General features: G+C 44.6%; 1 protein-coding gene across 3 annotated transcripts in view; it reads right to left on the bottom strand.

The window, feature by feature from the left end:
- Positions 1–15,097, bottom strand: part of COL28A1 (collagen type XXVIII alpha 1 chain) — a 189,983-nt gene that overhangs the window by 98,360 nt on the left and 76,526 nt on the right. For all 3 annotated transcript variants that reach the window (XM_019498073.2, XM_019498072.2, XM_059728975.1), the window contains exons 12-14: positions 7,816–7,884; positions 4,472–4,540; positions 1,193–1,261 (exon numbers count right to left, since the gene is read on the bottom strand). In XM_019498073.2, coding sequence (XP_019353618.2) covers positions 1,193–1,261; positions 4,472–4,540; positions 7,816–7,884 — 207 coding nt within the window. The remainder of the gene's footprint in view (positions 1–1,192; positions 1,262–4,471; positions 4,541–7,815; positions 7,885–15,097) is intronic.

Here is a 15,097-nt window from a genome sequence, read left to right as displayed (position 1 = left end):
GTTTCTCTCCTGTACTGAGCAGCTATTCTGGTTGCATCAATAGTTTCTGAAAAATGTTCTTTTTACCTACTCAAGGCTGGTGAGACACCTCTCATTAAATACATTCTGTAGAACTAAGGCTATGTGGAAAGATATGATTTTTAACTACTTTAAAAGGGGTGGAAGAGTTGTGACATGGAAGCCAGGTTACATCTGCATGCCCCTATAGTGATACAAAGTGAGTTAAATTATAGTAACTATAATCCTGAATGAAACATAATTAAAGTTACCAGCTTTGTTATACTTGCCCACTCCTACAGTGATACAGACGTCAGTTATATTGTAACAGGCTATACCAATATTATCTATGTAGTGGTTATCTATTCTATTTTATAAATTAAATCTTTTATTCCGGAGATCAGATCATTACAGTCTACAAGAGAAGAAAGTAAATGGAAGGGATGGTTTGAAAGCTTTTGAAGTTGGAACAGGCAATGATGCATAAACCATAAAGTGAAGATGATGACGACGACAAAAGGTTATTAAAAAAAAAAAAATCAAATTAATCTTCCGCAGCAAAGTGCTAGTTCAACTAGTATCTGTTTATATCCTAGGAGGGTTATTCATTTCTTAATGTGTTCTGGAGAGGATACAATTTTATTAGCAGGTTGAAGCTGGAAGACATACTCAGAAGCACCTAAGTTGGTTAGGAGATGAAGGGACCGGACACATTTACACTGGTATAATTTATACTGGTTTTGCAAACAGCTGACGTTAATTACACTAGGATCTTGAGTGGGCAGACAACCATCTATCCCAGTTAGCAACAGGCAGAAGGAATAATACACCTCAGTCTAGGTGGTAGGGGGGAAGATACCTTGAGCAAACAACTACCCCAAAATAAGCTGCAAACATACATGTACACTAGGGTAATTTACACTGAGGTAGGCTTGTCCTTGATTTTCTTCAAGATAATCATACATTGAATCTGAATGAGTAACACTGGTGGGGCTGTACATTACATGCCCACTTTTCTTTTTTAATACTGGTAGAAAGTCTAATTATACAAATATAAATGTGTTATAAAACAAAGTTCCAAGTCCCACCAATTTAATTTTCAATGTCAGCAAAATGGTACTGGTGCTCCTAAATTGCTTAGATGCTTTTTGAAATCTTACTATAATAATTATACTGGAATTATTTTTTTTCTTACCTTCTGGCCTGGAATACCTAGTCCTGGTGGCCCTCTCTCCCCTTGTACACCTTCAGGACCCCTTGACCCCTAGCAACAGAAAGAAAGAACAGCTTCAAGCTGTGTATGCAATAAAGTTTTCTTGCTGACACTATTTCAAATACACTGTACTACTATCCCATCCAATCCATCATGAAGTGGAAAACTGCAAAGTCTAAAAAAGAGCTGTGCTTCTGCAAAATCTTGCTAAGAACAAGCAATTAAAGCACAGTGGAACAGTCATGCTTTATAGATTTAAATAACAATCCAATGCTGAAGTGAATTGTATGACATGGTACTATACACTCTTTTTCCTGTTTGTAAAGAAGAAAGACAGCAGTGAAATTGCATCATTTGTTTAGATGCATCTTTAGACATCAGTATAGTTTACCACCTACCAGTATACAATGCCATAGTTTAGGGCTGACCAACTGGCAGCCTGTGAGCCACACGCAGTCCCCAGGGAGTTAGCCTGCAGGCCCCATGTTTACGATCTGGGTGCCTCTCCCCTGCCCAACCCCATTGCTCCCCTGATGCTGTTGCCAGAGTCTTTAGGCTTGCCCTCCCTTCCCAGCTTTTGGTTCCTGTCCCTGAGGACAGGGCAATGGGACCCATGGCATTGACAGAGACCACATGTGGAAGACTCTGGTGACCCAGGGAACCCAGTGTGGCTCAGTATGGGGACCCACTTGGTGCCATATGGGGGCATCAGTGTGGTACAGTGGGGGCCACCAGAGTCCTCCAGATGTTGTCTCCTTCAATGCCATGGGTGCCATTGCTCTGTCCTTAGGAACAGGAACCAGAAGCTGGGAAGGGAGGAAGAGCCTAAAGACTACCATACCTAAGGTGGAAGCAAATTTCAGTTAGCTCAAGTTGAGATGGTATTAGTATTACAATATTACAAGTGTTTGCATAATGCTCCAGTCATTCAAATGTAGCTTGCATAATACCTACACTTGAATATTGCCTCAAAAATGTGAAAAATAAATTATCTGTGTAATGACAGCTAAATTTCTAGAGAGAGTGAGAGAGATTAAAAGACATGATTTGTTGAAGCCTGGACAGTGTTCATGCAGGAAATCAACACCCCATTGTACGTTAGCTCTGTTTTTCATTCCATCTTATATGTAAGATTATGCAAGTTGTGGAAGTATAGATGGATATTTGAACACAAAATCATAACTTTTGCTTGGTGCTGATATTACCTCTGTCTTGCTGTGTGGTATGCATTGTGGCTGTATCCTAACCTGCAGTGGCAAAATTTTGGAAAAAAAGTACAGCTAATATGCGAGTCTGATACAGTACTGAGACTGTTAGAACACCATTAGTCAAATGATGTTCTAGCATCAGATTTGAAATTATCACAGAAATTCTCATTTTGTTATAAAGTAGAGAGGTAATTTATAAAGTTAACATATCCCAATAGCTATCACAGTGTGGTCCCTGAGAAGACAGAAATTTTCTTTTCTTAAAATACAGAATAACTCTTTCCAGTACCACTATGTACATGGACTAGTAACGCTGACTAGTTCAAAATACCAGACTGCATTCCCCTTTGCTTTGGATTTATTAGATTTCCATGAACTGGCTAGCTTAATGCCTAGCACCAATGATAATTGAACTATGTCCTCTACATGGTGGAGTTGGGTGGGTACGCTGGTGTACCTACATTGTTGCTAGAGGTCTGGAAATGCAGCAAGATGCGAGTTTTTCATTCTGCTATGTCAATTCATCCTGTCCATAAGGCCCATCAGCAAAATATGATAGTGTGAACATTTAAGTATTATTGTTATTGTAAGGTAAACTTAATGCTTGTATGGATAAAAAGTTGGAACTGTGCATATCAGTTCATCTTCAATATACAAAGAAGAAATAACTCATGACTAACAATTTGAATGGAGATAGGCAAATATTGTATATAGTAGTTGGGATGTTACATCTGAAATCTAGTAGAAATAGTGGAGTGATTAAAAAAAAACAAATGTTGAAGTATAGAAAAGCAGAGGTTGGTCTTTAAAATGTTGCCAATATTTCCTGTTCTTTCAGTAATTCATTCTTTTGTTATATAAGCCCATTGGTGAGTTTTGGGGGATGTTCAAAAGTGAAAAGGTCATGTCTTTTTTTTAAGAGGAGAAATATTGTAATTGCTCCAATTACAAGTTGACTGTAAAAATGCAAACATTATTAGAATGAAATCCTAATTTCCTGAGCGTAGCAGCACCAGACCACATTTGTGACTGTAAAATGAAAAATTTGTCTTTGTTGTTGTTTGTATTGTTTTGTTTTTAATGAGGGAAAAATGCCTTTTTGGATAATTTTTTTTTTAATTGTTTGATGGGTAAGAGAGGAAAAAACAATGAAAATAATGTATTGATAGAAACTTTTCAACACCTGCAAATTAAAGGCAAGGATTTCAGGGGGTTTATCAGAAAGATGGAAGAACAACTGCTTACCACATGCTTTGGTTGCAAAGACTTTACAAACCTATTAAAAGGGCCGTGGAGAATCTAGAAGACTGATTGTAGTTCAGTAGAGATTCTAGGAAATTATTTAGTAAGTAAACCTATTAATTTTTTTCTTGCATTTTTTTAAATAAGAAATATGAATATCACGTGAAAGCTAGGATTTAAAGACATGAATCTGACAGTGCCACAAATGCAGGGAAAAATACATAGCCTTTAAGAATCATTTTCACACCAGGTGTCAATCTTTGTTTTTAATTAAAGGTACATATGGGCATCAAGGAATGGCACAGAGTTCTTTTTTGTATTTATTTTGTATTGGGTGTTGTGCTGTTTAACTTTTTTTTTAATTTGACAAGCCTAAAAGTGCTGTGCTTTCTGTAATTCCTATCAAGTAGGAATTATAGATAAAAATGCACCTGTATACAGAAAGCCTTACAAAAAACAGTTCTGCAATCCTGCTTACATGGGAAAAAAAAGCTTGATTACCTGATCCTAGTTCAATTGGCTTTGAAAATGGTACTGGCTTCTGTTTTCGTTATACTATGTGCGAATGTTAATGCAGTAGTTATTGACACATATGTAGTCACTGTCATTATCTCAGCATGAGATACAGGGTGGGGTGTGTGTGGGGTGTATGTGTATGGTGGAGGAGGGATTGTGAGGGGGTGTGGCAGTGTGGGGGGGCAATAGGTGGCACGGTAGTCAATATGACTATTATCTATCAAGCAAGTTCACCTCCATTTCTTAGGTTGCTCTTATTTTTAATATATTGTACAGAACTTTACTGTCAACTTACAGTTAATCCTGGCTCACCAATTCCAATAGGTCCTGGAGGCCCAATTCTTCCTTCCTGGCCTCTTTCACCCTTGTGAAAAGGAATATTGAAAGTTTAGTTTTTATTCTGAACAAATCATCTTCTTAGGGTAGCAAATCAGACTCACTTGCTTATATAGTTTTCAGAAGCATCTAAGTGACTAATAAGCGATTTTTAAAAATGGGAGTTGGACATTCTGCAGTCTAAAGAAATAGGCACATGTACAAGTTACTATGAGATAAACTACATGTCAGCTGCTCTACTGTAACTGCTCAGGGTAACAGCACGCACTTGGTCAGTTACTAGAAAGCCCCGTTCTCCTGTACGTCACGGTAACTTGATCATGTGTCCCTCTCCTAAGTTTCATTGAAAGTCTATGAGAATTAGGCTTTTACTCCAGCACAGGAATTTCAGGCTTAATAGAGTTGCTATGTGCCTCTGATTCAAGTATGTTGCTCCTCCAGTACATTGGGCGTGTCTACACATGCATTTATTGCAGCACTGCTTTACTCACCAGTAAATTACTCGCAAGTAAATTATGCCAGGCAGGTGTCTAGATGTGCAGGGAACTGGCTACAAATTTGTTGCCAATCTGCTGCTGGTTTCTCGGGCCCTGAAATGGGCCCCTGCTGCCATCAGGGGAGCTCCAGGCTCCCCATAGGTCAGGGGTGGGCAAAATATGGCCTGTGGGCTGGATTCAGTCTGCAAGGCAATTTCATCCAGCCCACGGGTGCCCACCAACTAACTGTATCCCACCGAGCCCTTCCTCCCTTGTGGGTGGAAGTGAGGCACCCACATATACACACACACCCCAACAATACCCTATTGCACCTTGCTCCCACCTTTGTGTGTGGAAGGGCCTGGCCCAGCCAGCATACAGCTTCTAGGTGGGGCTGCTGCTGCCACTGATGCAGCTGCCAGGGGATCTGCTCGGCTTCCCCAGTGTCTCACTCATTCTGGGCCCAGGTAGGGAAGTGGTAGTGGGGGGAACTGGCTGGGAGCGTGGAGCATGGGGTTGTGGAGCCTACACCCTGGGGCTAGTGGGAATGAGGAGCTCAGGTGGGCAGGGTATGAAGGAAAGTGAGGGGGGGTGTGGGGATCCCCCACACAATCCCTCCTATGATGCACAGCCCCCACCAGTGGTAGTAGCAGCAGGCAGGGGTGCTTGGGGTATTCATGCCCAGCATAGGCATTGCTGCTGCTGGTGCATGGCTCCAGCTAGCACTGCACATGAGGGCGAGGAATGTAATCAGGCAGGCCCACTTCTATTGCATGAAACTCTGTATGCAGCTCCTGCACTCATGCACCTCAGGAAGAAGCCCCACACCATGGAGCCAGCTGCCTTCACCCCTCCATGCTGTGCAGGTCCCAGGACTCCATGTAGAAGCAGGAGCTAGGGCTCCCCTCTGCTTCCAGCAGTCCCAGCATCTGCATGGCAGGGCGCAGCGAAGTCAGCCAGCTTCATCATGCAGGGCTTCCCCCAGTGATACATGAGTGTGGGAGCTGCACATGCACTGTGGGAAGCCCTGCACAATGGAAGCAGGCTAGCCAGGCTGCGCTTCTCAACCCCATGTGCAGCACTGGCTAGAGCTGAGCACCGCCAGGAGCAGTGTGTGCTGGGCACAAGAACTCTGAGTACCCCCACCTGTTACTGCTGCTGCTACTGGTAGAGGCTACACCATGGGGAGAAGTGTGCGGGGAGTCCCCACACCCCTCCACCTTTCCACACACCCCACACACCCATGCCAACCCCCACAACATCCAACATACACATACACACCCCCAACATACCCTATTGCCCCCAAACACCTGGCAACACCCCTCCCCCCCACAATCCTCCCCACACAGCCCACACCCCGCCATATGCATACACAACACCCACACACCACTGTATATACCCCCACCCCGACTATATGCTACACCCCCCCACACACACACAATATACAAGAAGAATTTTATTTCTGAGTTATTGTGCAATCATCTCTCTATATATTATGCAAACACAAAGCATGACAAATATTTTTTGTAGTAAAATTAAAATAGGTTATAGTAGGTGTTTGACTTTTAGTGTATGATTTGGTTTTTTGGTTCCAAGATGGCATCCCTCCCCTCCAAAAAGGAGTATTTCTGGAGGGCAAGGGGAGGGACTTCTGGTGGCAAAGGTCAGGGGTTAGGGGTGGGACTTCCAGTCCCAAGATGGCAACTAGGGGGCAGAGCACCTCTCAAGGGGCAGGGATACCCTTGTGGCCCTCAACAGCTCACCAAAAGTCATTAAGCAGCCTTCCAACTGAAATAATTGCCCATCCCTGCCCTAGGTGCTCAACCAGGGGCTGGTAGGGAGCACCAGGCTAGGAGCTGCCTGCTTCTGGGGTAGGGACAATGTCTTCCTGCCCCAGCAGCAGGGAGCTCCTGGCACTGGCTCCCCAGTCAGAGGTAGGAAATTTGGAAATAGCTGCAGGGAAGAGACAGGTCCCAGCTGGTGGGACAGATACCTCATTGCTAGTTGCCCCACCGGATGATCAAGACTGGGGGCTGAGACCTACCCCACTCCTGCAGCTCTTTCCAAGCCCTGTGCCTCAATCACTCAATCAGAGCACAGGGCTGAGACCTGTCCCTGATCAAGACAGTTCCCAGCCTCTGCTCTGCACACTTGGCAGAGGCTGGGAGCTTGTTCACTCCATATAGTAATGCATTGTCCATAATTCTGGATTGATCGAAGGCTTCATAATTAGTTTGTGCTCAGTGACAGCACTCCATACTCTCACATTGTCCCACAGCTTAAATAACTTCCTTGATCACAAGGAACAAGGGAAAAACCCCCAAAGAAGTGCTGCTGTTTAAAACCTGGCACTATGTTAACAAAATACAGAAGATCAATGGGCTAAAGCAACTATGAAGACTTGGAATGAGGAATGAACTGATGTATGAGACCAACCAGCAAAACCTAAAGGGAATTCCCTTCTCCCAGCTAAGAAAATGAATGACAATTCAGTCCCTTGTGCTCTGTCAACTTTGGTTTCAAGCCTCCAATACTGTTAGGCATCTATACCTAATAAATGTATATGTACTTTGATTACTTTTACACATGGATTATCAATCTCATGTATTTTATGCTCAGAGAAGTACTTCGATTTTTTTACTGCCATGAGAGAGATTATATATAATCAAACCTTGACCAGGAAGGCACCTTTTAGTTTCAAATGATAAAAGCTTGAGTTTGAACTAGCAAAAAAGAATTTTGTTCAAAATATTACCACATATATTACAACACAGTATTCACTTAAGAACAGGATTGTAATGGGAAATGTATTCTTGATGATGATTACCTTAGATCCTTGATGTCCAATTCCAGGGGCTCCGGGAGGACCATAAGGACCTGGAGGACCTGGCTCTCCCTAAAACAAAACAAACCTAATAAGAAACAATAATAGGCTCATGGTACTTTGATAATAAGCAGAGAACAACAAAAATGGTGAGGGGGCTGGAACACATGATTTCTGAGGAGAGGCTGAGGGAACTGGGCTTATTTAGTTTGGAAAAGGGAAGAGTGAAGGGGGATTTGATAGTAGCCTTCAGTTACCTGAAGAGTGGTTCCACAGAGGATGGACCTAGATTGTTCTCAGTGGTGGCAGGTAACAGAATAAGGAGCAATGGTCTCAAGTTGCAGCAAGGGAAGTTTAAGTTATATATTAGGAAAAACTCACTACAACAGTAAAGCACTAGGACAAGTTACCCAGACAGATTGTGGAATCTCTATCTATGGTGGCTTTTAAGACCCAGTTAGACAAAGCCTTAGCTGGGATGATATAGTTGGGGATGGTCCTGCTTTGAGCAAGGAGTTGGACTAGATGACCTGAGGTTTCTTCTAATCCTGATTTTCTATGATAATATTTACCACAGTATGTGGCAAACAGGCATTTGCTTCCAGAAAGCATTTCTGATCTAAAAATATAAGTTCAGAATGTATAGCTGGGGTAATACTGACCTAGTGAAATGACTGGGACTTCATCATTAAACACAATGACCTCCCGAGGAGGACAAGGTGATCTCCTGGGATCTCTTCCAGCTCTACTTTTTTGTGATTCTGTCATTCAGTGGAGCCAGGATTTCACCACAATAAATAATCCCAAGGATAAGCAGTGACATTCTGGACGCGTCCAGACAACTGCACACATGCAATTTGCGGTGCTGCAGACCTATCTTCAGTATCACAAACCACACATGCTGCACATACAGGCATTCACTGCACTGCTAATTTACAGCATAGTGGGGTTGTTTGAAACCAGGAGATCCTAGTGTCAAAAAACCTGCAGCAGAAAAAGCAGGGTGGCATACATGGCAGTAGCATGCAGTGCCCAAAACCAGAGCCTGGCCTGCTGGAGCCATGCTCCAGCTTCCAGCCAGGCTCTGGAAACTCAGATTGCTGCTGCTGGAACCCCAGGAGGCCCTGAGGACCCCAGGTGAGGATTCTAAGGCCAGTCCAGGTGCTGGCCCAAGCTTCCCTCACCCCATCCAGGGCAACTTGCCATGCGCCAGAGCACGCAAGCATGGGTGTTCCCTAGGGACAAGAAATAGTGACATAACTATGTGCCACTGCTATTTGTCCCTGGGGAAACACACATGTGCACTTACCTGGTTGTGCCCTATAAAGGTATTTCCTTGGAAAATAAATTGCAAACTACTGTTGTTTTGAATTGCTTCCTTACCTTATTTGGTCATACTGACTTTAGGGCTGGAAGGAACTTTGGAGATCATCAAGTCCACCCCCTGCCCCAGGGGCAGGAAGTCAGCTAGGGTCAAAGGAGCCCAACAAGATAAGCATCCAAACGTTTCTTGAAAGAGTCCAGCGTAGGTGCATGCACCGCTTCTGGAGGGAGTCTATTCCAGGCCTTGGGGGCTCGGACAGTAAAGAAATTTTTCCTTATGTTCAACCTAAAATGGTCACGGAGGAGTTTATGACTGTTGGTCCTTGTTATCCCTTGGGGCTCTCTGGTGAACAGACATTCCCCCAGATCCTGATGCACATCCCTTACGTACTTATAGGCAGCCACCAGGTCACCCCTGAGCCTGTGATTTTCCAGGCTGAAGAGTCCCATGGCTCTCAGCCCCTCATCATAAGGCCTATTCTCTTGCCCTCTGATCATGCACATGGCTCTCTGGACTCTCTCAAACTTCTTGGTATCCTTCTTGAATTATGGAGCCCAGAATTGGATGCAATACTCCAGCTGTAGCCTCACCAAGGCCAAGTACAGCAGGAGGATGACATCCTGAGATTTACTTGAGAAGCATCTATGAACACAAGCCAGAGTTGTTTGCTTTACCAACTGTGACACCACATTGAAAGCTCATGTTCATTTTGTGGTCATTCATAACCCCCAATTCTCTTTCAGCTGTGGTGCTACTGAGCGTAGCACTGCCAAGCCTATAAGCATGCTGCGGGGGGTTTTTTCCCCCAAAGTGGAGTACCTTGCATTTTCTGGTATTGAACGTCATCAGGTTTATATCCACCCACTTACAAAGCTTATCCACGTCAGCCTGGATCACCAGCCTGTGCTCAAGTGTGAATGCTATGCCCCAAAGTTTAGTGTCATCAGCAAACTTGACCAGTGCACTTCTGACACCAATGTCCACATCGTTGATAAAGATGTTAAAGAGAACCGGTCCAAGGACAGAGTCTTGGGGGACACCACTGGTCACAGAGCACCATAATGATTTGCTTCCATCAACTACTACTCTCTGGGTCTGACCTCGGAGCCAATTTCCCAGCCATCGGACTGTGAAGTAGTGGAGGCCACATTTGGCCAATTTTTCCATAAGGAGCTCATGAGACACCAGACCAAAGGCTTTTTTAAAGTCCCGATATATGATTTCAATCTCTTCTCCCTTGTCCAGGTGATATGTCACCTGGTCATAGGAGATGAGATTGGTCAGGCAAGGTGTTCCTTTACAAGGTCTACACCAATGCTGGGTATAAATATGCCCTCACTCTGGTTGTCCCACTAGGCAGGGCAGTCCCTTTGGGCTGATGAAAGACCCATTAAGCAGGTTGGCTTTTTCCTGGGTGTCAGTTATCAGTTGTCTCGTTTGGTTCAGCAGGGATCTGTAACAGGAGGCCTTCCCAGTGGCCCACCCACCTGTTTCTGGGCTAACCACCCGCCTTCTCTCCTGCCATGCCTAGTTGGTAATTATTGATCTTAATGAAGCAGGAGGCTTTATTTAATTGATCTTAATAAAGTGGGAGGCTGCCCATTTCCTACCCCGATGCCAGGGGGCACTATCTGCGGCTCCGTTCCTCCCCTACACTGCAGCCCAAGCCTCGCAGATGGCATCCAGATGTTTTCACAATCACCGGCCCCACACTGGGCCCCAGGATCCTACTGTTTGAACCCCTCTATGATCCCTCCATTCTGGCAGCCTCATCCACCTTCATCCTGGGCAGCATAGCTCCCTGAACTGCTTCCCCTTCCGGGTGTGGTCCTCTCGGGACCTTTGGCTCACTAGCCCTGGCCCACCTCCAAGCCAGTCGGGACCCCAGCCGTGCAGCTCTTGGGTGTTCCTCATGGTGGGGCCCCGGCCCTTTGACCCTTCCGGTCCTGGCCCCAGAATTGACCAGTCAGGGGCTCCAGACAGGTGCGAGTCTATGGCCCCACTCTCTCACTGGGGTCCACCTTCTAGACCCTACAAAGGGGTAACCCACCCAGTTGTGGAGGCTAGGGGTTAAGGCACCCCGACCCACCTTTCATGAGGGTGGTAACTGGCCTGGTATTTCCTGGGGGCTCCCGCACCACTGAAAGCCCCACCAGGCCACCCACTCCCGGCAGGGTGCAGTTTTAGGTCGTACCCAGAACCAGGAGCCTCCTGACCATCCCCTACAGCTCCTCCCTTACCTCCCGATGATACCAGCAGCCCTGCATCCAGGCAATGTTGTTGCCTCACCTCTAGCATCAAAACTGCCCTGTTTATATAGGCAGCCCTAGGTTCAAAATGGCTGCCCTCATCAGGCACCAGGCAGCTGCTAGCTCCAGGCCCTTAAAGTGGCAGGCACAACCAGTGCCCTGCCACAGGGTCCAATGTTACCCCTGTTTTTTTTCTGACCACCTACATATCTGAAAAAGGACTTTTAATTATCCTTGATATGAAAAGCCAGATAGAGTTCAGTTGCAGCCTTGGCTTTCCTGGTCTACTCTCTGCTGGCATGGACCAGTACTGAGTACTCTTCCTTGGTGGTAATTCCATCCTTTATAAGTCTCTCTTTTGAGGCGTAGGAGGTCCTCAAGTTCCCTGCTGAGCCAAGGGGGTTGCCTTGCCCTTTTGCTGCCCTTCCTCTGAGATGGGATGTTCAACGGATCTCTCCCTTGAGGAGTAACCACTTCTCTTGGACTTCTCTTTCTGTTGAGTCATGGTCCCTTAGAGCCTGGACAATGAGCCTCCTGAGCTTGTCAAAGTCAGTTTTCCTAAAGTCGAGGACTTCTGCATTGCTGCCTGACTTGCCAGCTTTGCGATGTATAGTAAAGGTGATAAGCTCGTGGTCACTATCACCCAGCTTTCCATCGATTCTTAAGTCACTGACTAGATCATCCCCTTTGGCCAGTACCAGGTCCAGCAATGCTTTACCTCTTGCTGGCCCATAAACTTCCTGAGCCAAGTAGAGCTTGTCCACGCATATGAGGAAGCTTTGCGACCAATTGGTTTTGGCCGAGTGCTCTTCCCATAAGACATCCAGGTAGTTAAAGTCTCCCTTGACAACCATGCACCAAGAGCATGCAGCCTCAGCCAGTTCCCTGGTGAATTCCTGGTCTGGCTCTTGTTTCTGGTTAGGAGGTCTGTAGTAGACTCCTACTATGATTTCCCCTGTGCCAAGTTCCCCACGTATTTTAACCCAGAGGGACTCCAGTTGTCCTCCCTGGGTGCCAATGTCACTTTGCAGGGACATGTAGCTTTCCTTGACATACAGAGCTACAGTCTCACCCCTTTTATCTACACAATCTCTCCTGTACAGGGTATAGCCATCTATACCTGTGGACCAGTCATAGGTGGAGTCCCACCTATGTAGATGATACATATTGGTTTGGTTTTTACTCTCTCTCTTGCTGGAAAGCCTGGCCTCTTGGGATTAAAAAGTATTCATGCCTTAAGTGCTGAGCTTTGCATTTTCTCCATGCTGCTGATTGCATATTACAGGTATAGCATACCTTAGTATGCAGTTTCTGAATTCCAGGTGTGATTTTTAATCTAGTTACTATAAATTCTTCACCTACAAAAATCAAAACTATAGACATAGATCCAAATTCTGAGAAGTATTTAGATAGTTAACGCCCATCTACATCCTAAAATCACCACCTTAGACATCAAGATCCTAATGATCTTTCTTAACATTGGTACTTAATAGTGCTAGTGATCAAACCAAGAAGTGCACTGATTGATTATTAATTTATCATTTAAATTACATATCAGTTAATTGAAATATAATGCAGCAATTCATCTTTTCATTCTAACAAGAATAAAACCCAAATGTACTTTCATAATATTACTAGAAAGCTCTTACAACTGAGATCTGCCAAACCAAAGAAAACTCTTTCTGAAGTAGTATGTAGTACATTCAAAAGCTTGTGTAAGTCTATTCCAGCTATGCAGTTGGTGCAATAGAAGATATCACCTACAAAATCCTTGCCTCTTTTTTATTTCCTGGATCATCATTGCTACAACGTCCTTCCATTTCTACTAGAATACTCTTCAATTTTCCTACAACAAACATAGTTCTGAAAATTTCTCTATTTTAAAAACTTAGAGGAAATAGCAATTAGTGAACTGATGAATCAGGAACAATTTTGTAAGGAGATAAAGAATTAGTCACAATTAAGTCACATATTTTCAATAGACCTGATTTTTTAAATGTAGTAAGCCAAATGCAGGCCTAGTGGGACAGGGTGAAACACTATGAAAACTTCTCAACAAAAATGTGATCAGTGATTGAAAATGGCATAAGTTAAGCCTTCCAGGATCCAGAAATATTCCTATTGATTTAAACAATGACCATCGGAGTGCAAATTTAATGCATCTTACAAAACCACAGCTAAACTAACTTTATGATCTACACTATGACACCTGTTGACAGTCACCATATATCAATGCAAAGCAGGTTTCACTATTTTTCAGTTTTCATGCATTGTGAAATACACATTTTTCTGAACTTTTTTTAGTAAGCCCAAGAAAAGAGAGGGCATGTATACATGTTCATTTACACCCATATGAGACGGGGGACAATCCCAGCTCCGTCTCCCTTTAAACACACCTGCCATAACTTAGATAGAAAGAAAAAGAGAGGGATTCAGTGATGGTATCCCAGCAAGGAATTATTAATGTCACCCAGGTAGTAAACACTCACAGAATACCCTTTATTTGCATTGTAGGAGTCTGTATTGTAACAATATCCTCACTAATTACCTCCTTAGTGGGGGCATTCCGAGCTGCTGATACGGACTCTCGGCACCGGATGCCTGAGGGATACTTGTAATTACTAGAGTCTCTGGGGTTAAAAAGTCTTATGAGCAGAGTATGTTCTCCACTTCTTTTCATAGCTCATGCTGTGAGCTGCCCCGCTGCTCCCTCGCCGATTGAATCTCTGATTTGGTGCTTTTGCAGTCTCGATGACCTGGCGACTCCATCTAGCTCCTACTGCCCAAGCCCTGTCCCAGAGCCTCTCTCTCACTGGCTCCCAAGGTTCCTGGCAACGCAACTTCCCAGAGCCCCGCCGTCTTTCCCTGCATTCACCACAGTGATTGTGGTTCCCAGGAGAGTATTTTGACTTGTAGCCAACCTGTCGTCGTCCAGAGTCCCAAGCTCCAGGCTTCTCTCTGGATCACAGGTAAGGCTTCTCCTCTTCTTTATTCCAGGGTCCCGAGGGTCTCTCATCTGTTTTCCAGTGCCCAAAGGCAAAAGGTGTTTGTCCCGCCGCCAGATTTATGCTGACTGTGGTGAGCTAATCATCCCACCCCTCCCCCAATTTGAAACTCCCTTCACCTGGCGGGGTGCAATCACAGGTCAACCTGGCCTGAAACCCTCTCAGTAACAGGGCTCCTGCTTGAGTGCCTGTTACAGCCAGCTTAAATTTACTGTGCAGTAAGCGGGAATAGGCCGATCTCTACACGTGGAGGCATAAAGCGCATTAACGCTGTGTTTGGACTGATTTGGGACTAAAGTAAGTCCCAAGTCAATCCATACACAGTGTTACTGTGCAGTAAGGCAGCTACATGTGCGTTACTGTGCAGTAACTAATTGGAAATAAATTTGATACCCGCACAGTGCACATAATGCACCTGAACTTTTATTGGCCCAGAATGTGACAGACTACTGCAGATCTTTTGAAACGTGCCAGCAACAGGCAAAAGTGGGGACAAGAGAAAGGTTCCCCCACAGCCCCATCCTATCATTGATCAACACTTCCAAAGAGTGGGTATAGACACCGTAGTCCTGCTCAGGCATAAGACTTACAGAAGGAAGAAATGCATCCTGACTCTAATGGATTTCGAAGCTCAGTACCCAGAGGCAATTGCCTTCACCTCCAGCGAGGCACCAGTAGTTGCTGAAGCCCTGGCCAAAATCTTCTTT

This window comes from Alligator mississippiensis, chromosome 5 (assembly GCF_030867095.1).
Source record: "Alligator mississippiensis isolate rAllMis1 chromosome 5, rAllMis1, whole genome shotgun sequence".
Lineage (NCBI taxonomy): Eukaryota > Metazoa > Chordata > Crocodylia > Alligatoridae > Alligator > Alligator mississippiensis.
Note: the sequence above shows the minus strand (reverse complement) of the source record. Positions and strands in the feature narration are given on the sequence as shown.